Below are 24,545 nucleotides of genomic sequence, written 5' to 3' on the forward strand. Positions count from 1 at the left end.
CTCATTCCTTCAGGAGATGACAGGCACAACCACGACGATGGCACTGGCCAGCACCCAGTGCCCTCTGGGCCCTTAGGCCTTCATGCACAGAGCCCAGCAGCACTGTGCAAAGGGTCTGGTGGTCAAGTGCATTTTACAGAGGAGGAAACTGAGGCCCAGAGAGCTTGAGAAACCTCCCTCTGGGGGCGGGGCGTGGGAAGAGGGAGAAACCTCGCCAAGGTCATACCTCAACTTTATGAGACAGGAGCTGGTCCCCCAGCTTTTCCCACAAGGAAGCTGACATTCAGAAAGGGGAGGGTCCTTGCCACCTGCTCCCCCACTTCTGCCCTCTCCTGCCCACTCCTGGGAGCCCTGTCCATCAGGATGACTTCTGCTGATCATGGGGAGACCTGAAGGCTGCAGTTCAGGCTGGGGAAGGAATCTCTCTGGGAGCAAGTCCCTACCCCCCACCCATCTCATTCTCATTCAACAGCCCCCATCTGGTTCCCTTCTCAGTTAACCCTTTTTGTGCGTGCACCTTGCTGGGTTTGGAGGATGGTGGAGGACAGGACTGCCACTGTCCCTTCCTCTCCTGTTAGGGATCCTCATTGGTCACTGCAGTGGGGCTGTGGGCGTGTGAACCTTTGTGGCCGGCCATGAGGTGCTGGAGCTGGGCTACCGGTGATGGGATCCCAGCACCGCCCTGAGTGTGGGCTGATCATGCACCCCGTTCCCGGCTTCATCTGCGGAATGGGAGCATAACATCATGTGTTACTGTGAGCTGGGAATGTGTTCATGGCTGCCTGGCACCGAGCAGGGCACTGGGGCCACCAGAATGGCAGCTCATGTTTGTTGAGCTCTGTGTGTGCTCCAGGTCCTGTTCTTAACATGTTAAGACCCATTTGTATCCATCAGCGTTCAACCCAAGAAACAGAATCAGTAGCTGACCCGTATTAAGAGATTCATTGCACGGAATTGGCTTATGTGACTGTGGGGCTAGGCAGGTCTGATGTCCTCCAGACAGGCAGTTGTCAGGCAGGCGGGAGACTGTCAGGCACAGGATCTGTTGTCCCCAAGCAGAATTTCTTTTCCTGGGAATCCTCCTTTCTGCTCTAAAGGACTTTCAACCGACTGAGTCAAGCCCACCCAGATAATTGAGAATTATCTCAACTGATTAGATATGTCAGTTACATGTACAAAATACCTTCAGGGCAACAGTTGCTGGGGGTTTGACTGATGGAGGACTCTGGTCCAGCCAAGTTCATGGAAAAAACTGGCCATCCCACCATTTGATCCCCACCCTAGCCCTGTGAGGTGGGGGTCATTTTGCACATCCTCTAGAGAGGGACAAGGAACCTGCCTGATTGAACACAGGTGGAGGAACTGGGAGCTGGGGCTCGGACACCGCCACCACCCCCACTCTGCCTCAGGCAGTGAGTGTCTTCAGCTGCTGTTACTAACACCTAGCACAGTTCCAGGGACCTGACAGCGACAGGAAAAGGGAAAGTATATTACAAAGTGGGTGACCTTGGTTGACCTTTTGTGGGGAGGAAGCCAGTGAAGAGGGTAAGGAGTTATTCTTCCAAAAAAATGTATTGAGAGCTCTACTGTGTGTGAGGCACGGAGGGCATAGCACCCATGAGGGCAGACAAAGTCCCTGCCCTCAGGGAGCTTAGAGTCCCATGGGGGAGAAAGACACTAAGCCAGTGAACAAGAATAAATAAATGGGATACGTGACAAGTAAGGGGTGGTAAGGAAAACCGTGGGTGCCCCTGGCCAAGGGGCCAAAGGTAGAGGTGGAAAGCCTCTCTGAGGAGGTGAAGGTCTTAGAAGAGAGTCTAGGCAGAGTGCAGAGATGAACAAAGGTCTAGGGGCTGAGTTGCCAGTGTGTTTGCAGAGAGGAAAAAAGTCAATGCAAGAATTCTCCAGGAGGAAGCTGCAGTTCCCACAGGACCCAACTGAGAGCCCCTTGAGAACCCACAAACACAAGGTGTGGGCCACTTCCAACACCACCTGTTCTGATTTTAACTGCCAGCTTTTTGCTTTAGTGAGTTCCTCACTTTCAAACAGGCTTAGCAGGAACAAGTTACCAAGGGGAACAAAAGGAAAAAGTAAGACCCCTGCCTCATCCCACTCCCAAGAGACAACCACGGTTCCTGGCTCCTGTGTTTCCTCCCAGAGCAGTGGTTCCTCAAGGGAGCAACTTTGCGCCTCCCTGGGGACACTCTGGGTTGTCCTGACCATTATGGGTGGCAGGAAGAGAGCTCCTTACATCTAGGGCTTGAGTCCTGGCTGCTGTTCAATATCTTACAATGCCCAGCACCTGATGAAACTGAGTAATAACACAGCCTGTGCTAGCCCTGGGACAGCCCCTCCAGTAAGGTTCTGTTTTGTTTTTTTTTTTAAGATTTTATTTTACAGAGGCACAGGAGAGAGGGAACACAAGCAGAGGGATTGGAAGAGGGAGAAGCAGGTCTCCTGCAGATCAGGAAGCCTGATGCGATGCAGGGCTTGGTCCCAGGACCCCCAAGATCATGATCTGAGCAGAAGGCAGCCACTTAACGACTGAGCTGCCCAGGTGCCCCTCCAGTAGCGTTCTTAAACACACTTCCTGATAAGGATGCCACTTACAGAGGTATGCACAGGGTTAGGGATTCCAGGATCCAGCTACAGAAGGAAAGGGCTCCTTCCAGATTCTGCTGGATCCTGGAGAAACCAGGGGGAGAAATGTGCCCCGGGGGCCTCACTGAGAACCAGGGCTAGGGCAGAGGAGCCACCCGGCAGGAACCAAGGAGAGCAGCAGGCAGGGAGGACAACATTCTCCAGCCATACTCCAGTGTTCAGTCTGTGCCTCACTTTGGCCCAACCCCCCTTCAGGTCCAAGGGGAGGAGCTTGTGTCAGGGGAGTGGAGGATGGTGGAGGGATGCAGTGAGTGGCTGAGTAACCGTCTCCAAAGGTATCAGAGCCGAATGCCTGGAACTCATGAATGCCACCTTACAAAGGGAAAATGGTCTTTTCAGATATGATTAAATGAAGGATCCTGAGGTGAGGGGTTTATCCTGGATGACCCAAGCGGGCCCTAAATACAATCACAATACCCTTATATGAAGCTCCAAGCTCTGGAGCCACGCAGCCTCAAGCCAAGGAATGCAGGTGGCAACCAAGAGCAGACAGGCAGCGAACAGATTCTCCCCTGTCCCACTCCAGAAGCCTCCCTAGGGAGCATAGCCCTGTAGACATTGTGCTTTTGGCTCATGGAAATTGGTGTTGGGTTGCGGGCCTCCACAACTGGGAGGGAACAACGTGTGTGGTTTTAAGCTACCATGTTTTTGGTAATTTGTTACAGCAGCCACAGGAAGCCCGGGCAGATGGGGATGGTGATAAAGGGAGAGACAGCAGCACTGCAGAAACCATGAGAGCTCTCCCTCCTGGCTGGGTGCTGGGATGGGTGCTGTTCCAATGTCAGGAAACTCCCTTCATGCTCTAGCAACTCCGGGAGCAGGAATTATTACCCTCAGTTTTTTGGGTGTTGAAATGAAGATACAAAAATATTAAGTAACTTGCCCTACCAAGCATTTTCTTTTTTAATTTGAACAGGGAAATTTTAATATAAGGAATTATTAACTTTAACAGGTAATATTCTATAAAGGGGTAGGGGAATACCATAGGATTCAGGCCCAAGGAAGGAATGAACTTGGAAAGGAACCTCCCCACCAAGGCTGAGGTGCAGCCCACACTGTAAGATATGTGGTTGTGGATCCCTGGACGGTGGGGAAGTTGGCTGGCTTGCCCAGACCAGAGCTGGTCCACAGATGCTGAGCAAGCAGAGAATAACCCTCCCAAGTGCTGGCAGGGTGAGGCTGGAAAGACAGCTTCTAGGACATATCAGGAAGGCATCAGTTGGGAAAACACTGAAAGTTGATGAGCTGCCATCCACATGGGCACCACTGAAACCTGATGGAAGTGAGCTCATGTGTCACTGGTGACCCTAGATAAGAGCAAGAGGAAGCCCAGGGAAAAGTCAGAACAAGGGAGAAGCCCTGTTCCTTCTGCAGTGTCCCTCAGGCTCTCTCTACTGACAAAGCTTAGCAGCCAACTCACTGCAAAGGGAGATTATTTCAAGGTTCCAGCCCTATTCTTGACAAGCAGGTAGCAAAGGTTGGCTTTGGAGCATAGAGGCAATAGAAGTAGTATGATTATCTGTTCATCGTGCCAGGTCTGGGAGGGATGGGATATTCTTTTTCTGTGATAAGCAGATACCGTGTGTGTGTGTGTGTGTGTGTGTGTGTGTGTGTGTGTGAAGTGCCTGTTCAAGTCTTTTTGCCAAGTTTAAAAAATTAGTTGTCTCTTGTTGATTTGTAGTAGTTCTTTATATATTCTGGCTACTAGTTCATCGTCAGATGTACATATGACACATCTCTTCAGCCATGTCTAAAGCTTTGGGAAATTAGTTCTCTGTGTCTCTATTTCCTCATCCATGAAATAAACACAAAACACACCTTATAAGGATGTCATGAAGCTTCAAGGAGCTAATATCAAAAAAGTGCTCAGATGGGACGCCTGGGTGGCTCAGTTGGTTAAGCAGCTGCCTTCGGCTCAGGTCATCATCCCAGCGTCATGGGATCGAGTCCCACATCGGGCTCCTTGCTCCGCAGGGAGCCTGCTTCTCCCTCTGACTCTGCCTGCTACTCTGTTTGCCTGTGCTCGCTCTCACTCGCTCTCTCTCTGACAAATAAATAAATAAAATCTTTAAAAAAAAAAAAAAAGTGCTCAGAGAGGCGCCTGGGTGCCTCAGTGGGTTAAGCCTCTGCCTTCAGCTCAGTTCATGATCTCAGGGTCCTGGGATCGAGTCCTGCATTGGGCTCTCTGCTAAGCCGGGAGCCTGCTTCCTCCTCTCTCTCTCTCTCTCTCTCTTTCTCTCTCTCTCTCGCTCTCTCTGCCTACCTCTCTGCCTACTTGTGATCTCTCTCTGTCAAATAAATAAAATCTTAAAAAAAAAAAAAAGTGCTCAGAAAGATGCCGGCACATAGTAAACACACACACGTGTTGCCATCAGCCCTGGCATGGGCCAATCCAAGAAGAGGAATCCCATCCTCATCCTAAATTGGATGGTCCTGAGTTCAAGGGGAGCAATAAATGATCTTTGCCAGGGCCACAGCAGATTCTGTACAGTGGTGTACTGATGAAATGACCCTCCAAAAAAAAGGTCTGATTTGTAATGTTTGCTAGTTGCCATGGTATAAATACTCACTTCACAGCCAGTTTCAAACTAACAGTGGTTTAACATCCAGTTTGCAAAATTACTGGCAATCTAGTAGTCAGTACTCTGGAACCAGTGCAAGCCATCTGCAGTGTCCCCCTGGGTCCTGTACCACCTGGTGGGGTTAACTTGGGTGGATCTCTTCCTCTCTGTGGATCTTCATCCCCTTATCTGTCTAAATGGGACAAGTCATCCAACTCATCCCTGCAGTACTGATTTAGTGAATACCTTCTATGTGTCAGTCACTGGGTTTGGCTCTGGGGACGCAGACCTGAGCAAAAGCAGAGAAGACCCTCCCTAGCAAAGATATTCTGAAGGTAGTGGTTGTGTACTGTGGTTGGGTAATGACTGAAAATAAACAGCAAGTTCGTGAAATAAGGGAATCATAAGAGCAATGGACAAAATAAAGCAGGTATCCCATCTCTTGTGTTGGGACGGGGTTTACTTTGGTTAGCATGATTGACAAAGTCTTCTTAAAGGTGACATCTGATACGGGGCACCTGGATGGCTCAGTCAGTTAAGCATCTACCTTTAGGTAATGATCCCAGGATCCTGGAATTTAGCCCAGCTTTGGGCTCCCTGCTCAGCTGGCAGTCTGCTTCTCCATCTTCCTCTGCCCCTCTTGCTGCTTGTTCTCTCTCTCTCCCTGAAATAAAATCTTTAAAAAATAAAGGTAACACTTGATAAAGAGTTTGGTGCCAATGTGGTAGGAAGAGCATTCCAGCAGAGGGAACAGCCAGTGCAAGCACCTGTGGCTGCCACAAGTTTGGCCTGTTTGAGGAACAGAATGAAGGCCAGAGCAGCTGGAGCTGAGTGAATGTTTGATGTGGGGGAGGGGCATCGGCTGGTTTATGTGTTCAGTGGTTGTGGATCTGAAGGTGGAGGGTGGACCAGGACACTGGCTGCTGTAGTCAGAACAGTCCTACAGGGGGAAATGGTGGCAGCTCAGACCAGTGAGATTACCCAGGACAGGGAGGGGTGGACAGAGTAGAGACCGATTTTAAAAGCAGAGCAGGCTGCTCTTGCAGACATACTGGATTGGGGGGGGGGGGGCGGGGGAGGATGGATGTGTTTGTGCAGTACAACAGCCCCTGTGGGGTGACTTCAGAAACTCCTGCCTGCACCTGCCAAGACACGGTGGAAGCTGAGACTTATCTTGCTTCAGAGGCCAATGCAGGGGACAGGGACAGGGACACCTCACCTGGCAGGCCCGGAGGGAGGACCTTACTAAGTGACGTAGGGAAGACATTAAGGCTTGAAGGGATGGCCAAGAAAGAATTCTTGAGACATCTTTGGTGCAAAAAAGTAGTTTTATTAAAGCACAGGGACAGGACCCGTGGGCAGAAAGAGCTGCCCTGGGGTCATGAGGACTGGCCCGTTATATACGTTCAATTTGGGAGCCAGTTAGGGATATGTGTAAGGCTCCCAGGTATTTTGGAAATGAGGTTTCCGGGATCCTGAAGGGGGTTAGCTATTGTTAGGAAAAGATCATTTATTTATTATTGTTTAATAAAAACTAGGTCATGAGACCCTTCAGATGTATGTAGGTGGGTCATATGCTTGGAGGAGATTGTCAACATGTCTCTTGAGGGGGTGGAGATAAAGGAAGTTTCCAAAGGAATTTTTATTTGTTAAAGTAGACTTAGAGGGTCCTGGGGGCTGGGCTAAGATTGCCTTTTGCCCTTAGCAAAGTATCAACATCAAGGCAGCTGAGTTCCTAGAGAAATGTCACTCTGCCTGATTCAAGGACTTGCCAATGGGCTGCAGACAGTAAGGAAACTTAATAAACTTTCTTCTGCCTCTGTTTCCCACATCACCTAGTAAGTGTGCGCCTGGTGGAACCAGGAGGAAAGAACTAACCACAGGTTTTTGGGACGCTGGGCAGAGCCAGCTATTTCCCCAGGATCTCTTCTGTTTTCAATAACCTTGGGAAATAGAAATGATTCCCTCTTGCAAGGCAGGCACAGAGGTTCTGGGAAGAGATGTGACTTGTCTAAGGTCACACAGCCAAGTAAGGGAAAGAATGGGGAGTCTAGATTTTCTGCACCTTACCATCTCCTCCCCACTCCCACGACCAGGTCCCCACTCCTTCCCCAATTCCCTCTGTTATCCTGAGGAGGAGGACTGGAGTAAAGAGAGAAAAGGGAATTTTACCCCAAAAGTCAATGTTATTCCTGAAAGTAGAGAAACTGAACCGTGTCCCACAAGAAGAACTGTGCCCACAAGAAAAGGAACTGGGATCCTAGAATCCTGGGTCTGAGAGAAGAGGGGCTGGGGGCCTGGACTCCCGGGTCTGAGGGAGGAGGAGCTGGGACTGGACTCCTGAGTCTGAGGGAGGAGGGGCTGGGGGTCTGGACTCCTGGGTCTAAAGAAAGAGGGGCTGGGGACCCGGACTCTTGGGTCTGAGGGAGGAGGGGCTGGGGTCCTGAACTCCTGGGTCTGTGGGAGGGAGGAGGGGCTTGGGGACCAGACTCCTGGGTCTGAGGGAGGATGATATAAGGACCTGAAGCAGAAAGGAGGTGGGCTCAAGAAGAGTCCCCGACCCTGGGTTCTGGGGATTCGAGATGGGAAGACGTGGGGACGCCCGGGGCGGGAGGGGGTAGGGGCCGGGCCGCAGTAACAAAGGCCTCTCCCTCCAACAAGCAACCCCCCCTCGGCCCCGCCTCCCCGGCCCCCCGCCTCCCCTGATTGGTCGGCCTTCCTGCCCGTCAGCGCCGCCCCCCTCCCCGGGTCTGCAGCAGCTCCGGCCGCCTCGTCGCGCCCCCCCAGCCCCCTCCCCCCGCCCCCGCCGCCCCCCGGGCCGGTGCAGCCGCAGGCGGGGTCCCCCTCCCCCTCCCCCTCTCCCCCCGGCCTCGCGCGCCCCGGACCGGCCCCCCCTTTCCCCTCCCCCTTCGCGCCGCCGCTGCCGCGATGCCCCCCCCTGCGCCCGGGGCCCGGCTCCGGCTTCTCGCCGCCGCCGCCCTGGCCGGCCTGGCCGTCATCAGCCGAGGTACCGCAGCGTCGGGGGCGGGGGGGCTCGGCCGGGACGCCGGGGTCCCGAGCGGGGATTGGGGGTGGGGGGCTGCATCCCAGGCGGGGAAGGGGAGGCCCCCCGAACGCTGAGGTCTGGGCCCGGGGGCGGGGGCTGCACCCCCTGGCTGGGAAGGGTTCGCCCGGATTTGTGCCCCGGGGGCAGGGTTCCGCGTCCCGGGGCTGAAGCCTGGGCCTAGGGGCGGAGGTCGGCTTCTCCCGGCCGGCGAGAGGGTCGCGGACACCTGATCCCGGCCTGGGGGCGGGAGTCTGCGGCTCCGGATCAGGGAGAGGGATCAAACGCTAAAGTAAGGGTGCTTGGGCAGGCTCTCTGAACTGAGTTGGGGTGTGGAGGGGAAGGGGATGCCCCGTCGGGGGTCTTCATCTCTGAGTGAAGACAGTCCCTGAGGGGGTCCTGGCCTGAGGGCTGGGGTGGGCGTTTCTGGGCAAAGGTGGGGGGATGGTGTCTTTCCAGGGTCTGTAAAAGAAGGCGGCAGGGGTATCCACAGACCTCCTTCCCAGGGCCAGGAAAAGAAGAGGGGCTCTGTCCTCCCAGCTGGGTCATCGAGGTGGGGAGAAAGTGCCCGCGTTTGGGAGGTTGCAGTTATGTAGGGGAATGGAGCTGGTGATCCAGGAAGTTGGGGGCGCTGGGCTGGGGACTCAGACGCAGGAAGCTCTGGCGGAGTAGCAGGGTTCAGAGGCTGGACTGAGGATGAGAGAGGGGCAGATTGGGAAGGGAGGGAAGGAAAGGGTTAACCTGGGGTCAATGGGTTAATCTCAGCCCTGCTGAGAGTGGGGAGGAGTGGGGCTGGGGGTTGGTGTGTGGAGTGGGGAGGGGCGAGCTGGGCAGTCTTTGGAGAGCGGATGTGGATGGCTGCTGGGACCCTGTGGCTCCCCAGTGGGTTGGCAGCCAGGGATGGTCCAGGATGTGCCCCCTGGAGAGAGGAGGCTAGAGCAAGAAGGCGGGAGGCAGGGATCAGGGTTAACTCAGAGCTTCTGGAGGATTCCCCCAGGCCCTGCCTTGAACCAAGGATCACAGTCAGGGACACACAGTCAGGGACAACCTAAAGACCTCAACAGTCTCAAGGAGGCAGCCACTCTCAGTCTCCCACCCACACACACCAGGTCTCGCACAGACACATAAACACCCGTCACCGGTCTGACCCAGAGCTGCGCCTGCAGACACCCACAGTCACACAAACAGGGCCCCGCGCGCAGGACCCCCCCAGCCCCAGGGCCTCAGCTGACTGGAGCCTCAGTGGGTTGGAGCAGGTTCCAATGTTCCTCCAGCCTGACCTGTCTGAATCACCGTCTGACGCTCTGTCTGTCTGTGTCTCTCTGCCTCTGTCACTCGTCTCTTTAGGTCATTTCCAGAGGCTCCCTAACTCTGGGGGACATCCCGCTTGTCTCTGTCTCTGGGTCTCTGTCTCTCCATCCCTGCCATCCTCAGTACAATTTCACATCTGCCCTCCCTGCCTTGGGCCCTGCTTCTCATCGTCACACACGCACCTGTCTCTTCCTGGCCCCCTTGTTCTTCGATCCTTTCACTCCTGGAAAATCACGTCCCATCTTGGTCCCTGACACCTCCCGTTTTTTGTCCTTGTCCTTTCCTTGTCCCTTGTCTTCTCCTCCTTTCCATGTTCCTCATAACCTCGTGACCCCCATCCTTCTTCCCCTCTCCCTTCACCACCCCTTCTTTTCCTTCAGTCTCAAGATAACTTCCCATTTTCTACTTTGAATCTTCCAGATCCCAGAAATTGCTGTTGTACACACATCCTGGGCTGGGAGCTTCTTGGAGCCAGGAGGCGGTCTGTGACCTAGGACCAAGTCCTCTCCCACTGCCAGGCCTTGGGTTCCCCATCAGAGACTAGGGCAAAGGCATTGGGGGTTGGTCTGAGACAGATCTAAGTGGCAGCAAGCAGCCCCACCCACTGACAGCTGGGGCTCTCTGAGAAAAAGCTGGGTGTGGGGGGGCATACACAAAATTGCATTTCCTCTCCTCACCGATTCATTTGCTCTTTTTCACATTCCAGAAGGAATGCATGCAAGTGAGCGCACACATACATCCTCTACAAGTATGTATTAGAGCAAACCCCACCTTGTCCTGGCCCCGCCCCTCCAACATGCACTCCCTGCACTCTCTTGAGAAAGCCCAGGTCACGGCTTCCCTCACTCAAAGTCAGACACGCAGAGTTGAACACATGTAAGGTGTTGGTTTGTTGGCTGATGTTTTCCCTGAGACAGAAACAAAATAAGCCCATTTCTCCGCAACTGGCTTTTTTTTTTTTTTTTTTTTTCCCACTTAACTTAAGCTCCCCGGCATCCAGAGATATGGTTCTATCTTTAGTTTCTTTTCTAAATTCTTTATGCCAACACTCACACTCACACATACATATATTCACTTCTAGCCGGTGAGGGGTGCTGGACGGAGTGGGGCAGGCAGAATGGGGTGTGCTGGCCACTGTCCATGTTCCTCTGAGCACCCGGTCTGTCCGGACTGGATATTTGAGCACAGAGTCTCTGTTCTGGGTACTGGGGATGTGTATATACGTGACAGTGAGCAAGCCAAATGAAGTCAAGGAGCCCTCAATCTTAGTGGGATGGAGAGAGATCAAAACCTAGAAACAAGAAAAACAAGCAAGTAAGTAAACAGGTAATCTCAGAGAGTGACGAAGGGTAGTGTAAAGAAATTAAGAGTGATTTCAGGGACGACCATGGGAGCTCTGGTGGTTGAGAGAGCCCTGTCTGAGCTGCAGGGAGCAGAGTTCAGAAGGAAAGGAGAGAAGTCAGCCTTTAAAAGATCCCAAGGGAACAGTGGAGGCAAAGGTCCTGAGATGGGAACCAGCAGAAAGGAGCAGCCAACGTATAATGGATAGTTCCAGGGTTCTTGGCTCAGTGAGTCCAGACATCTGTCCTGGGAAGGCCCCTACACTTGGAGGTCAGCAGAGAGGAAGGGGGTCTGGGGGTTCCAGCCCCTTCTCACCAGCTCTTCCCTGCCAGAGCCACACCCCCTCCCAATGCATCCCCCACCGCTCCCTGGGTCCAGCCTCACTTCTGCCACAGCTCCCTGAGTGACCGCCACAAGTCACCCACCCTTGTGGGCCTTGGCTTCCCATCGGTGGGTTCCAGAACTGTGGAATCCAAGCTTCCCCCCACTGGAGAGTCCCAGCTTCACCAGAGATCCCCCTTTGAGGGGTAGCAGGAGGTGCTTATCTCCAACCAGAGGCCCTCAATCTATTAGAAATCTCTTTCTCACTTAAGGGGAGGAAACTCACCTACATGTGACCTTCATCGCTTGACTTATCAAGGGGTATGAAGGCTACTAGTGCAGACTGGCATGGACCCTAGTGGGTCCTTCCAGTCACCACTGGCCCCCCAGACCAGCTGGGGCACCTGTCGCACCACCATCCCATCAGCCAGCACACGTGGGGGCTGTGGGCAGGCACTCAGCTAGCAGGCTCTGCATTGAACCTGTTGCTTGGGTGACCTCTTGTCATCCTCCCCACCACCCGCAACACCATGCAGGAGGCACAATGATCATCCCCACTTACACAGGGGGAAACTTGAGTCCCAGGGAGGTGAAGGAATTTGTGCAAGTAACTGGCGGTGAGGGGGCTCGAACCCCGGCAGCCTGGGTACCCAGTCTGTTCTTTCAGTGGCCTGGTTATGCTGGCATGGTGGTGTCAGAGCAGATGCTGACAGGGCAACCAGACATGAGTCGCCGACTCAACTCTGGTGGGTGCAGGGCATAGAGCAACGGGTCCCCCACCCCCACCCCCGGGGGACTGACACCGAACCCCAGATAGCAATAGATGTTTCTTAAAAAAGAAGGTGCTGTTAAGAACAGTTAGCATTTATTGGACCATTCCTGCATGCTAAGCGCTGAGCTAAACATTTTGCTTGCATGTTCTCATGGAATGCCCCACAAAACCCTTAGAGGGAATGACTGTTGGTTTTTTTTTTTTTTTCCTTTTTATAAATGGGGGAAACTGAGGCTGAGACTGTCTAGGGCTCACCCAGCCAGGAAATGGTGGGGCAGACATTTGTTCTCTTAGCACAGATTCCTCCCGGCTTTCTTATCCAGTCTCTCAGGACTATTCATTCTTCTTACAAACACTTCCCAGTTCTGGGCTAAACCCAGCTCTGGGGGACACAGCCAAGATTTGGGCTGGGCAGGCACCCCTGAACACTGTCCCAGCTGAGTTAGAGGGTATCCAGTAGAAAGGGTTGAGATTCTCTGTCTTGAGCAGTCAGGGAGGCCCTCCTGGAGGAGGGGCCATTTGAGTTTGGGTCTTGAAGGTGAATAGCAGTTCAAGAGTTGGAGACACATGCTGTACGTATCTCTTTACATTTACTCTTTCAACAGGTATTTCCCAAGGCCTTCCAGGGTCAGGTCATATGCTGGGAGATGCTGAGGATACAGACCTGAGTTAGACCCAGGCTCTGCCCTCAAGAAACTTCTAGTCTGAAGGGGGAAACAGACAACAGATGGCCACCATGGTGTGATGTGAGCTTTAATGGAGGTAGTCCAGGCACTGTGGGAATACAGACCAGGCTTAGAGGGGGTAAGGAGGGCATCCCAGAATTAAGGGAGAGTTTTCTAAGCAGAATTCCTACAGAGTGGATCTCATGTGCACTGGCTTATTTATTTTTACACTAAACATCTTTCGAGGCCTCCTGTGGGCCAGGCCCAGAGCCAGCAATGCTGGAACCCTGGAGGTGGGTCAGACCCAGGCCTCTCCCTGAGGGGCTCCCATCTGGTGAGGGACACATGCTCAGACAGGATCCGAGGTGAAAAGGACCGAGACAGAGGGAAGAGCAGTGCTCAGGGACTGAGTGGGTGTGGAATGACTAACCCAACCCCTACCTCCACTTACCGAAGCCCAGGAAAGAGCAGGGACTTGCCCAAGGTCACACAGCAGGGAGGAGGGTCCTGATCCTGGAATCTGGGAATTGTGTGGGACAGGCATGTAGATTCATGACACAGGGGCCAAGAATCCAAGACCTGTCTGAGACATGGATTCCTTCATCTCTTACCTCCTGCGACTGCCCTCAGCTGAGCCTGGAGCTGGGCGTGCTGGGGACACAGATGGTCTGAGCCAGGCTCTGCCCTGCAGGAGCAGGTGGGAGAAGCAGATGACTCGGATCCAGGGTCCCCTGGGAGCAGGGCAGGAGCTCATACGAGCTATCTCTCCTAGGAGAGGCCTCATTATAATAGACCCTTGGAGAAGGAGAAGCATTTTTGTCATAAGCGGTGGGACAGAGGGACCAGGAGAAAAGTGGGGAATGTGGACCTGGGTCACACACCCAGGGAGACAAAGCAGGAGAGTGACTCCAGGGTCTCGGACCCAAGTTGAGGGGGGCTGAGTTTTGTCTTGGGGGCAGGAGGGAGCCACGGGAGAAGCGGAGGCAGCTCTGAGTGTTAGGAAGATCCCTCTGGAAGGAGTGTGTGTCTGTATTTCCATCTGCCAGGACATAGGATTGAGGTCCGCCTGTGTCTGTGGGCAGCTGGTGTAGCCCAGGACTTAGCTCGGGAGCCCTGGGCCCCTGAAGCCTGGGGGACCTTGGACAGCTCCGTCTTCACAACCAGGCCTCCTGTAACCTTGGACAGTGGCTGTCACCGGAGGAGGAGGGGGGATTTTGTCCCCTATGGGGCATCATCGAGCAATGTCCAGAACAGTTGTGATCGTCACCACTGTGAAGGGGGGCAGCTACTGGCATCCAGTGGGTAGATCCCAGGGATAGCGGTATGGAGTCCCTACAGTCCCTGGTGGGGACAAGACAGTCCCCAAAGGGGAGAAGCACCTGTCCTCAAACGTCAGTGGGGCCAAAGTGGAGAAGCCCAGGTCTGTGAGTGTGTGAGCAGGAGTATGACAGGTCCCATGGCATGTGTGTGTGTGCGGGAGGTGTGTGTGTGTGTGATCTGATCGTCGGTGACAGCGTGACTGCCTGCACCCGATTCTTGGCCCAGGGTGGCTCCTTTGTATTTGAGAGGCTGTGACAGGGTAACCGTTTCCTCGCACACTGTAGCTTTCTGCACGACTTTCCAGAGTGCAGGGGTGGGGGTTGGTGAGCATGGCCCTTCGGCTGGTAGTGTCAGCGTGACTGATGAGGCTAGTGTGTATGTGTGTGTGTGTGAGAGAGAGAGGGAGAGAGAGAGAAAGCCAGCAATGGCCCCCGGATGGGGCTGTAACCGGTTGCATGTAGACAGCCCCCACCTGCGTGTGGGGCTGTTGGTGTCAGTGCGACGGTGTGGGTCTATCTGTGTACAGTGGGGTGACCTTCTGCTGGGCATGGGTCCTGGGCTGTGTGTCAGCAGGAGTGTGTGTACCCGGGGCCCCCGAGCAGGCCCCATTGCCCTCTGGATGTTGGAGTGTCAGACTGTTTCCTGGCCCAGCCTGGGCTCTGGGTGTCTTCCCTGGGCCCCGGCGATGTGTCTGTCTCTGTGCGTGTCTGTCTGCTGGCCGTCTCCTGCTGTTACCAGGGCTGTGTGGCCGTGTCCACTCTGCACAGCTCGGGTGCAGGCAGGCCCCTTCCCTGCATCCAGAAGTGACTCTGGCCACGGGGTGGGGCTGCAGGGCCCACCCCAAACCCCAGGACCTGGGGAGCCCTCCACACTGGCTCTGCCCCAGCCCAGTCCTGAGGGGCTGCTGATGGAGAGGGCCCATGGGAGTCATTGGGGCGGCACGGGCAATTAATTCATTAGATTAATTAGCTCCTCATGCGAGGGCGGGGGCAGGGCAGCCCCATGCCGAGCCCTCCTTTCCCCAGGCATCCAAGGTCATCCAGCCTCTCCCCCGCCCTGTGCGGCTCCATCCGCCTCCGCCTCTGTGTGCCCAGCCCCCACTCCCTGGCCCTGGTCCAGCCCACTGGCCACGGTCCACCGACATGAATAGATGGGGGTGTGGGCTCTGCTGGGCGATGGTGCCCATGAGCTGCGCTGGAGGGTGCGGGCTGGCGTGGGTTTGTGCCTGCAGGTGTGCCCCGCAAGCACGGGCAGGCGGGTGTGTCTGAGTCCCGTCCTTGTGGCTGTACACAGGGCCCAAGGGCGAATCTGTGTATCCGCGATAGCAGCGTGTCTGAGTGGAGACATGCACGCGCCTGTGTTGGGGAGCACGTGTCCGCCTTTCTGTGTCCATAGGTCTGTGTACACATGTGGGTGACTGTGTATTTCCCTGTGTTTCTGAATTGCTATGTGTACATGGATCTGTGTGTGTGTGCGCCATAAGCCTGAATGTGTAGGTGCCTGTGTACGTGTACATCTGTGTGTCTGTATGTGCACCTGTGTGAGTCTATATATGGCTCCGTGTGTCCTTGAACTTTGAGCGTGTGTGTGTGTGTGTGTGTGTGTACACTGTGAATATGTGAGCAACCGTGTGGACACGTGTGTGCATGTCTGCATACACATTTATGCGATTGTGTATCTGCGTACGTATATGGGTGTGCCTCTGGGCATGACCTCTGTGAATATGTATATGTGTGTGTGTGCACGCGTGTGTCTGTGTGCCGTGATTAGGATGTGGTCTCAGTGTCTTTGGAGGCATGTAGGCCTGTGTATCCCAGTCTGTCTGAGTCAGCGCGAGCTTGCGGAAAGGGACAGGCTGCGTATGTTTGCTCCGAGTGCGTCTGCAGCTCGTCTCTGGAAACATCGATGACTGCGTTTGCCACGGGGTGTGGGAAATGTCTGCGGGTGTCCAGACGTGTCCAGTCCCCGCTGAGCTGCCCTTCCTGTCCACAGGGCTGCTGTCCCAGAGCCTAGAGTTCAGCTCTCCCGCGGACAACTACACAGTGTGCGAAGGTGACAACGCCACCCTCAGGTACCTCTGATCTCAGGGACTCTGAAATCACCCAGTCCCGCTCTGTCGCCTTCCTCAGAAGACAATCCTGACTTGCACGGACAGCCTGGCCCCTGTCAGTCAGGAGAGGTGGTTAGGGGCATGACACTGGGCCTGGTTCTCTGCCTGGGCCTGGGTGTCCCCATCCATGAAATGGGTGGAGGGATGATAACCACTATGAGGGCTGCCACAGGGATTCAAGATTTTGTACACACATTCCAAGTTCGGAGAGCACAACACACTGTGACCAGTTAACAGATGGGAGCCAGGCTTATTCCCCCGCTCAGTGCTGCTCCCTACACTAGGTCTGCCCTTGCTCTGGGTCTCTATCCCCCTCTCCCTGGGTCTCCATTCCTCATCTCTGCATCTCTGCCTGTCTCTCCCAGAGTGCTCCAGATACTTTTCCAGTCTCTAGCACACAACATTCACTCAGTAACCATCAGCTACCCTTCCTTTGCGCACTTGGGCTCAAACTCGAGGCTCAGTTTACCCACCTGTAAAGTGGGCCCAGTCACTTCTCCCACACAGGGCTTCAGTGGGAACTGGCGATGCAGTGAGCCTTCCTCTCCCCACCTCTGAGCCCCCACTATGGCAGAACCTGGAGGGCCTTCTGGGGTGGAGGAGAGAAGAACCCTCCACCCTTGTCCTCCCAAAGCTGCTTCATTGACGAGCATGTGACCCGTGTGGCCTGGCTGAACCGCTCCAACATCCTGTACGCGGGCAATGACCGCTGGACCAGTGACCCGCGGGTGCGGCTGCTCATTAACACGCCCGAAGAGTTCTCCATCCTCATCACCCAGGTGGGGCTCGGCGACGAGGGCCTCTACACCTGCTCCTTCCAGACCCGCCACCAGCCGTACACCACTCAGGTCTACCTCATCGTCCATGGTGAGCCCTCGGCTGGGCCTTGGGTGGCAGAGGGGACGGAGGGCACGAGGGAGAGGGAATCCTCACATCCTTGCCAATTGTCTGATCCCTGATCCTGGGGATACATGGTGTGGGAGGCAGACACACACCCTGCCCTCGCAGATTTCAGCCAAGCGGAAGGAGGGACAGCCACCCAGAAAGTGACCTTTCAGCATGACAGCTTCTAGGGCAGGAGAGCTGCAGGGGTGAGGGGGTGCTCAGGGAAGACCGGCTCCCCTCAACTCTGTTTACTGAGCAGTGCTCTAGGCGTGAGGGTTGGAGAAGGAGCCAGGCGGGTTCTCCCTACCCTTTTGAAGCTGACTTTCTCTGGAGGCGGCTTCCCAGACATAACATCTGAGCTGAGACCTTCAGCTGGGTGCAGTGCTGATACCAGACACGGAGCAGCGCTGCGGGGATTGGGGGGAAAAAATGAGTCGGGTGTGCAGAGCAGGTCCCATGTGGCTAGATGCCCCAGAATTCAGAGGGAAAGGTGGGCAGGAGACAGAGAGATCAACAGGGGGCAGAGCTCAGGAGGACAGGGAGCAGTTGGAAAGACAGGGACCCAGAGACAGAGACAGCCCAGGGGGCCCATGACAAGCCCCGACACAGAAGCCAGACCACCCAGCTGCTGAGGAACCCTGAGCAAGCCGGGCGGCCTCGGACTCCTCATCTGTAAAATGGGATGACTCTGTCATGTATCAGATCCAAGACATGGTCAGCTGGAAGGGGCATCTTTATTTTATGCTCTGCCAAAAAAGAAGAGAGAAATAACCCCACCAATTAAACTCTGGCATTCTATGTTGGCAAACCTTCCTGATTGCAATAAGTTTCCAGTGGGTGGGAGAAACAGACATATGTGTTAGAATTGATGACTATGGCGACATCTACCCCAGTGGGTGGCAGGGTGGTGAAGGTTTAATGAGCTAATTTGTGTAAAACACTGAGAACAGGGTTACCATGCCAGAAGCACCGTATGAGTATTTGTTATAGAAATAAATTGTCTAAAATAAGAATAATAACAATTAATAAATAAAAATAGACAGAGATAAGGTGGGAGGAGTTCCGACCAGAAGGCAGAGAAACCAAGTTGGGATGAAGAGGAACAGAGAGAGACAGAGAGACAGAGACTGCAAACGAACAGGAAAGAGAGACCAGCAGCTAGACAAGGAGCCAGACCCAAGAGTCAAGGGAGAAACACAGAGGAATTCTCAGAAAGATAGAGAGAATGTTGGCTGATCCCCTGGGTCTAAGGGAGGAGGGGCTGGGGGCCAGGGCTCTTGGGTCCTTGGAGGCCATATTCGGCCTCTCACTGACCTCTCCCCTTCTGGCCTGCAGTCCCTGCCCGCATCGTGAACATCTCCTCGCCTGTGACAGTGAACGAGGGGGGCAGTGTGAACCTGCTTTGCCTGGCCGTGGGACGGCCGGAGCCCACAGTCACCTGGAGGCAGCTCCGAGGTGAGGACCCCACCCTGGCCCAAAACCCCTTTCCCTGCTCCACAATCTGGGCCCCTTGATCCCCCTTATCCCTAGCTAGATTCCCAGACTCCCCCTTTCTTCCATCCCTCATTCCCCCAAACCTTGTCATGACCTGCTTTCCCCCTTCCCCACTGACCCCGTTATGTCGCCAGCAGCCCCCAGAGCCTCAGAGCCTTCAGCACCTGCAGGGCTGAACCACTGTCTCTAATTCACTTGCTGGACCCCAGCCTGCTCCCTGTCCCCACCCCAGTAGCCCTGGTCTCTTCCCCACCGGCTAACTTAATTCTGGGTCCTCAGTCCCTACCACTAACCCTAAGTCAGGTTATAACCAGTGGCCCCTGCCTCTGTTCCCATCTCCTGGTCATTTCACTACATCTCCTCTGCCAGATGCTCTAGCCCAGCCGTTCTCAGACTGTGGTCCCCAGACCAGCAGCATCAGCATCACTGGGAGCTTGCCAGAAATACCCCTTCTGGACCCATTGCAGGCCTAATTAGAAATCTCGCTCACCCACCGTCACCACCACCAGTCTGTTTTAACAAGCCCTTCAGGTGATTCTGGTGATGGAGCTGAGAACCACTACTCTAGGCTCCCCCCAAACATAGCCCCACAGTACCTGAACGTGATATGCAGCACCTTGTGTGCCTGGATCTCCACCCCCACCCCCAGATCCCTAGGGACTTTAGAGAGCAAAGGTGCCAATCACTCTATCCCCGAGACCCAAGAACCCAATAACTCGGTCTCAGATCCTGGATCCTTTCACACCAGGTCATCTGAGCCCCACAGTCCTGGGCTTGAGATCCTGGATCCCTAGATGCCCTTTGTCCCAAAGGGTCTTCCAAGCCTGGTGATGTGTAATGAGCCCCGAGATATCTGAATTACTGATCCCAATTACTTGATCCTGATTCCCTGAACCCAAGAATAAGCTCCCAGAACTCTGGACCACCCCCTCCTTTGGTCTGTAGTTTCTGGATCTTTTTGAGCTCCAAGATCCTGGGATCCCTCCCACTGGGTTCTGTGAGCCTCATGATCTTAATGGTGAACTCCCAGATCCCTGGATCGGTTGCATCCCCAAATTCTAGGACTCTCCCCATTGGGTTCTAGTTACCAGGCTCCTGACCCTCATTCCTTGCCCCACCCCTAGCAGGCGATCCCAGGCCGGGATCCACACCCCTGCCCCAAACCCCTCCTGGCTCACACTGACCCGGGCACTCCAGGCCCTGCGGTGCCTGCCCCGCTGATGTGTGTCCGTGTTGTGCCCGTGTTGTCCCGTGTTAAGTGTTTGTGTCCGGCCCCGCCCCCTCCCATTCCCTCCCCGAACAGACGGCTTCACCTCGGAGGGTGAGATCCTGGAGATTTCTGACATCCAGCGAGGCCAGGCCGGGGAATATGAGTGCGTGACTCACAACGGCGTCAACTCGGCGCCTGACAGCCGCCGTGTGCTGGTCACAGTCAACTGTGAGCCCCTTTGGCACTGCTCATGAAGGGGGGGCAGGCCCTGGGTCCCTGGGGAGGAGCATGGGAGTGCTGGACACCTGGAAAGGAGGGAGGAGGGGAATGGGGACAGAACCCCTTAGACCCCACCTCGCTAGGAGAATTCACTGAATCTTGCCCCTGGCCAGATCCTCCAACCATCACGGATGTGACCAGTGCCCGCACGGCCCTGGGCCGGGCTGCCCTCCTACGCTGTGAAGCCATGGCCGTGCCGCCTGCGGACTTCCAGTGGTACAAGGATGACAGACTGTGAGGACAGCACCCTGGCGTGCTCTGCGGGGTGGGGGTAGGGGGAAGGTAGCCAAGCCCTAGATCCCGAGAACTAGGGATCCAGCTTCCAGGGGATGGGGTCCTCTGGGACCTAGGGAGGTCTTGGGGAGCTTACTGAAATCTTGGGCCCCACGATATGAATTTGGAACCTTGTCTCTTCGGGCTGTTCAGGGAAGTTTGGGGGTCAATGCTCATGATATGGCGAGGAAGCTTCAGAGACCATTGGGGTTGAGGTCCAGCAGGGTCTGGGAGCCTGTAGAGATTGGGGGCACACACTGGGAGAGTCCAGTGACCCTGAAGGGTAGGGGTGCCTGGCAGGGGTGCCTGTGGGAGTGGTCCGGGGACCCATGGGGAGCTAGATCCTGAAGCTAGGGGTCTTTGAGGTAGGGGGCAGAATGAGGGGCTGCCGGGAAATGGGGGAGGATGAGAGTCGGAGGGGTGGAGTGGGATCTGCACCCCGAGGGAGTCCCACGCCAGGGTCCCATGGCCCAATCCCTGACCCAGATCCCCGGCAGGCTGATCAGCGGTGCAGCCGAGGGCCTGAAGGTGCAGACGGAGCGCACCCGCTCGATGCTTCTCTTCGCCAACGTGAGCGCCCGGCATTATGGCAACTACACGTGTCGCGCCGCCAACCGGCTGGGAACGTCCAGCGCTTCCATGCGCCTCCTGCGTGCGTCCGATCGGGAGGGGGGGATCGGGGGGGGGGGGACGAGGCCGGGACTGCCCCCAGACTGACCGCGAACTTGGGAAAGTGACCCAAGCTGATACCCAAGCAACGTGACTGAGCGAGAGACGCATCCATTCAGTGGATGTCGATTCATTGAGGGCCCACTAGGGGTCGGAACTGAGACTGGAATGGTAAGAAGCAGCCAGCCCCGCGGAGATCTGCGGGAAGAGCTTTGCAGGTCTAGGGAAAGCTGTAGGTACACAAAGGCACAGCAAGGAGGCTAGCGTGACCTGGGCAGAGTGATCACCGTGGAGTCTCAGGCTAAAGAGGGAAGGAGAGGCAAAGTCTCAAGGGCCATGGAAAGGATTTCGGATTTTATTCTATTGCAGGGTGAGGCCCCTGGAGGCTGCTAAGCAAGGGACTGACCAAGGGGTTGACGGTTCTGAAGAGAGTCACTGACTGCTGTTTGAGGAATAGCCTGTAGGGGGCGCAAGATGGGGGCCAAGGGACCAGGGAAGGGGCGACCGCGGTAACCCAGGCCTGGAGCGGTGGCGCAAAGTCGCTGTGGCCTGGAGATGTTTCGAAGGCAGAGGGAAGCAGGAAGTGGAGTCGAGGCAATCGCAGGTGTTGGCTCCAGTAGCCAGGAGAAGGGGAACGTAGTAGTAAAGTATTGAAGTGGGGGCCGTAGCCAGTCTAGGGAGACAAGCCAAGGGTCCCGTGTCCGGCGCGCTGACTGCCAGACGCTTCGTAGCCATACTGGATAGTATCTGTACTGGATGGACCTCCACGACGTGAAGATCTGAGAAAGACAGGGCTGAGAGAGGGACTGAGCGGCAGAGTGAAGTCATGTTCGGCGAGATGCTGAGACTCAGATCAGAGTGGGAGAGCAGGCACACTGAACAAAAGCCCCAGGAAAGCCCCTAGAGAGGGAGGCTCAAAGACACCCTCAGAGACAGGGCAGACACAGGGAACAGCGAGACACACACGGGGTCTCCCCTTCCCAGGCCACCCCTGTGACGCTCTCTCCTTCCCCAGGCCCAGGATCCCTGGAAAACTCAGCCCCGAGGCCCCCCGGGCCCCTGACCCTCCTCTCCGCCCTGGGCTGGCTGTGGTGGAGGATGTAGGAAGAACCCAATGCAGCTCGCCTCCCCCTGCGCGGGGCCTGAGGCCGGGAGCGAGAGAGAAAGGGAGAGCAAGCGCCGTGGGTCTCGAGGGGGCGGAAGAGCTCTCTGCCACCGAGGAGAAAGAAGAGAGGAGGAGGAGGAGGAAGAGGAGGAAAGCTCTTTAGAGAACCCATCACTGTGAGGGATAACGCAAAATTATGCATCTTTCTACAGCCATTTTCGCCACCGTTCACGTTTCCGACTGTGACCCACCCCCGGCCACCCCACACCCCTCTCTTAGCTCAGGCTGTCAACCGGATCGTGTGTATGTAGTGGATGTGTGTGAGCATGAGCCTGCACGCGTGTGTATGTGTGTGGGGGGGAGGGGCTCAGCAATCTTCCCTCCCCCAAAACCCCCACGCCTACTGCCCCCAATGCTGCTGCCTCTCACCTCTGGCTGGAGGTAGGTATGTGGGCTTCGTGGCAGAAGCTGTGAGGATAGGATTTCTAGGCTCCCCCGTCCCCAGTATATGCACGCACAGCACCCCCTCCCCTCTCTGTTGAGAGAGTGTCTCCTGGGCCGGTTAGGAGTGAGGAGGGGTGTCGCGCACTTGCCTGTCAAGCTTTCATTCAGCCTTTGTGAGCAGGTGGGAGAGCTCCGTCTTGGCTCTGGGCCTCCTTGCTGTCTACCATCAGCTGCCTGCAGCCCGAGCGAGGCCCCGTCACGGGCTCAGCAGCCTGAGACCTTCCCACTCTCTCTGCCCCCCCCTTCCCTCCCCTGACTTTCTGGCCCCATCTGGGCCAATCGGTGCTTCCATCCAACTGTCAGACTGGTGCCTGTGGTCACCTGTCTGTCTCAGTGCTTTGCCCTACCCCACCCCTAGCTCCCCTCAGCCCGCTGCAGCCACCCACAGGTGTGGGCTTGCTGGTCTACCACCCCCGACCTCTCCACCAACTGTACCTCCCAAAGGCTGACCTGACCGCCCTCACACACACTCCGATAGACACACACATACCAGCGACTGTGACCAGCAATAGCCCCCCGGCTCCAGCTGTCCTGCAGCTGGTGACCAGCTTATAGTTCCCCTGAGAGTGGGCAACTTGTCAGGAGGAGGCGCTGAGAGGCTGTAACTTCAGCTCTGATGGGAGGAATATGCAGTATGCATACCACTTACACAGAGTGGGGAAGAGAGAGGCATCACAGACATCCCCAGTCCAGACCAAGATGTCAAGTCGCCAGCTCTGACTCCTGGGAGACCCGCTAGAAACACTCACCCCAAACCACACACCCAGAGCTTGGGGAGGAAGAGATCAGAGCAGGGGTGGGGGGAGGGGGGCAAGGGGCAGTGACTGTACCTCAGACGGGGGCGTGGGCCCCATCCCACATTGTCTTCCATCCCCAGGGTCCAGGGGGTTGGGGAGGGGTGGGAGAGGGACACCAGGGAGGGGGTGGGGGGGCCCTGGGGGCCGTGTGTTCCGACTCATGGGGAGTGTTGAGACCACCACACCAATAAACGCCTTTTTCCAAAGTCTCTGCCTGCAAGTGTCAGGGTCATTAAGGATTTGGGTGAGTGGAGGGCCAAGGGTCTTTTGTGGTGCCTCCTCGGCATCATTTCTACCCTCTCTCTCTTTCAGTAGATTTGAAATTGACCCATTACACAATGATGTGAGATCTATCTAGATCTGCACCATTGCTTTTCCCTGTTACATGGAAGATCTTGGGTCTGTGGGAATAGCAGTGGTGGGGAAGGTAGTATGTACAGGCCGAGAATGGTAGAAACACTAGAGTATAGAGAAGAAGGTCTAAAGAAACTGAGTCCATGGTGACATTGTTTGAGTAGCTGGATCAAAGCTTACCTGATGCACACCTTCATTTACATAAGCAATACACTCCCCTGAAAGTATAAGCCAATTTGTGTTAGGTTTCTTACCAGTGATTAAAAAGGAAATGAAAAGTCTGATATAGAAAAGATACAGAGGACCCACGTACCCAGTACCCCGGGCTTCACCTTTCCCAAGAGCTCTATTTCCCTAAAGGCCTCTTTCATCCCAATCTTGAACCAGAATACCTCACTTTTATCCTTTTCTTCCCTGAGACAGATGCATTAGTTTATTCCTCCTTTGCTAGAAGACCCACCTCCCATGATATAAGCTGAGATGTTTGGTTTCCCAGCTTCCCTTGCAGTGATGTGGCTAATTTGGGGTCAATAAGTCAAGTTTGCTAATGGGTTTCCAGGAAATTTCTTTCCTCACTCACGAGGCTGGTTGAAGGAAGGAGTGTGGGAAGAGAACCTTACTCCCTTCCTTTTGTCTTCAGATACAGTTGCATGAAGAGGTGATGTCTGGAGCTCTAGCAGCCATATTGCCACATGAGACAATATGCCAACCCGGGTCGCTATGTTGCTGAGCCAGCCTGAAATCACCACTTATTTTGTCACCGTTTATTTTGTTACTTGCAGCCAAGGGAATCTTCACTGATGCACTCCCTACATTTCCAATGAAAAACCCAGCTAAGAGAGAAAAAGCATCATGCTGGGGAGAACAGTG

The 24,545-nt window shown here is 55.2% G+C and overlaps 1 protein-coding gene across 1 annotated transcript; it reads left to right on the forward strand.

Moving 5' to 3' along the window:
- The first annotated feature begins 8,087 nt into the window (after positions 1-8,087).
- Positions 8,088-23,528, forward strand: IGLON5 (IgLON family member 5). The gene is made up of 8 exons (XM_032325877.1): positions 8,088-8,229; positions 15,988-16,066; positions 16,740-16,972; positions 18,326-18,445; positions 19,788-19,922; positions 20,087-20,207; positions 20,744-20,898; positions 21,931-23,528. Exons 1-8 carry the CDS (start codon positions 8,151-8,153, stop codon positions 22,017-22,019), a joined length of 1,011 nt encoding a protein of 336 aa, XP_032181768.1. The 5' UTR covers positions 8,088-8,150; the 3' UTR covers positions 22,020-23,528.
- The last annotated feature ends 1,017 nt before the right edge of the window (positions 23,529-24,545 follow it).

This window comes from Mustela erminea, chromosome 19 (assembly GCF_009829155.1).
Source record: "Mustela erminea isolate mMusErm1 chromosome 19, mMusErm1.Pri, whole genome shotgun sequence".
In the NCBI taxonomy this organism is placed as follows: Eukaryota; Metazoa; Chordata; class Mammalia; order Carnivora; family Mustelidae; genus Mustela; species Mustela erminea.

Excerpts from the sequence above, each read along its gene's own strand:
- IGLON5 (XM_032325877.1), top strand. The coding sequence starts at position 8,151 with ATGCCCCCCCCTGCGCCCGGGGCCCGGCTCCGGCTTCTCGCCGCCGCC. Across the intron at positions 16,067-16,739 it reads GGTGACAACGCCACCCTCAG|CTGCTTCATTGACGAGCATG; the intron begins GTACCTCTGATC and ends GTCCTCCCAAAG. Across the intron at positions 18,446-19,787 it reads CACCTGGAGGCAGCTCCGAG|ACGGCTTCACCTCGGAGGGT; the intron begins GTGAGGACCCCA and ends CTCCCCGAACAG.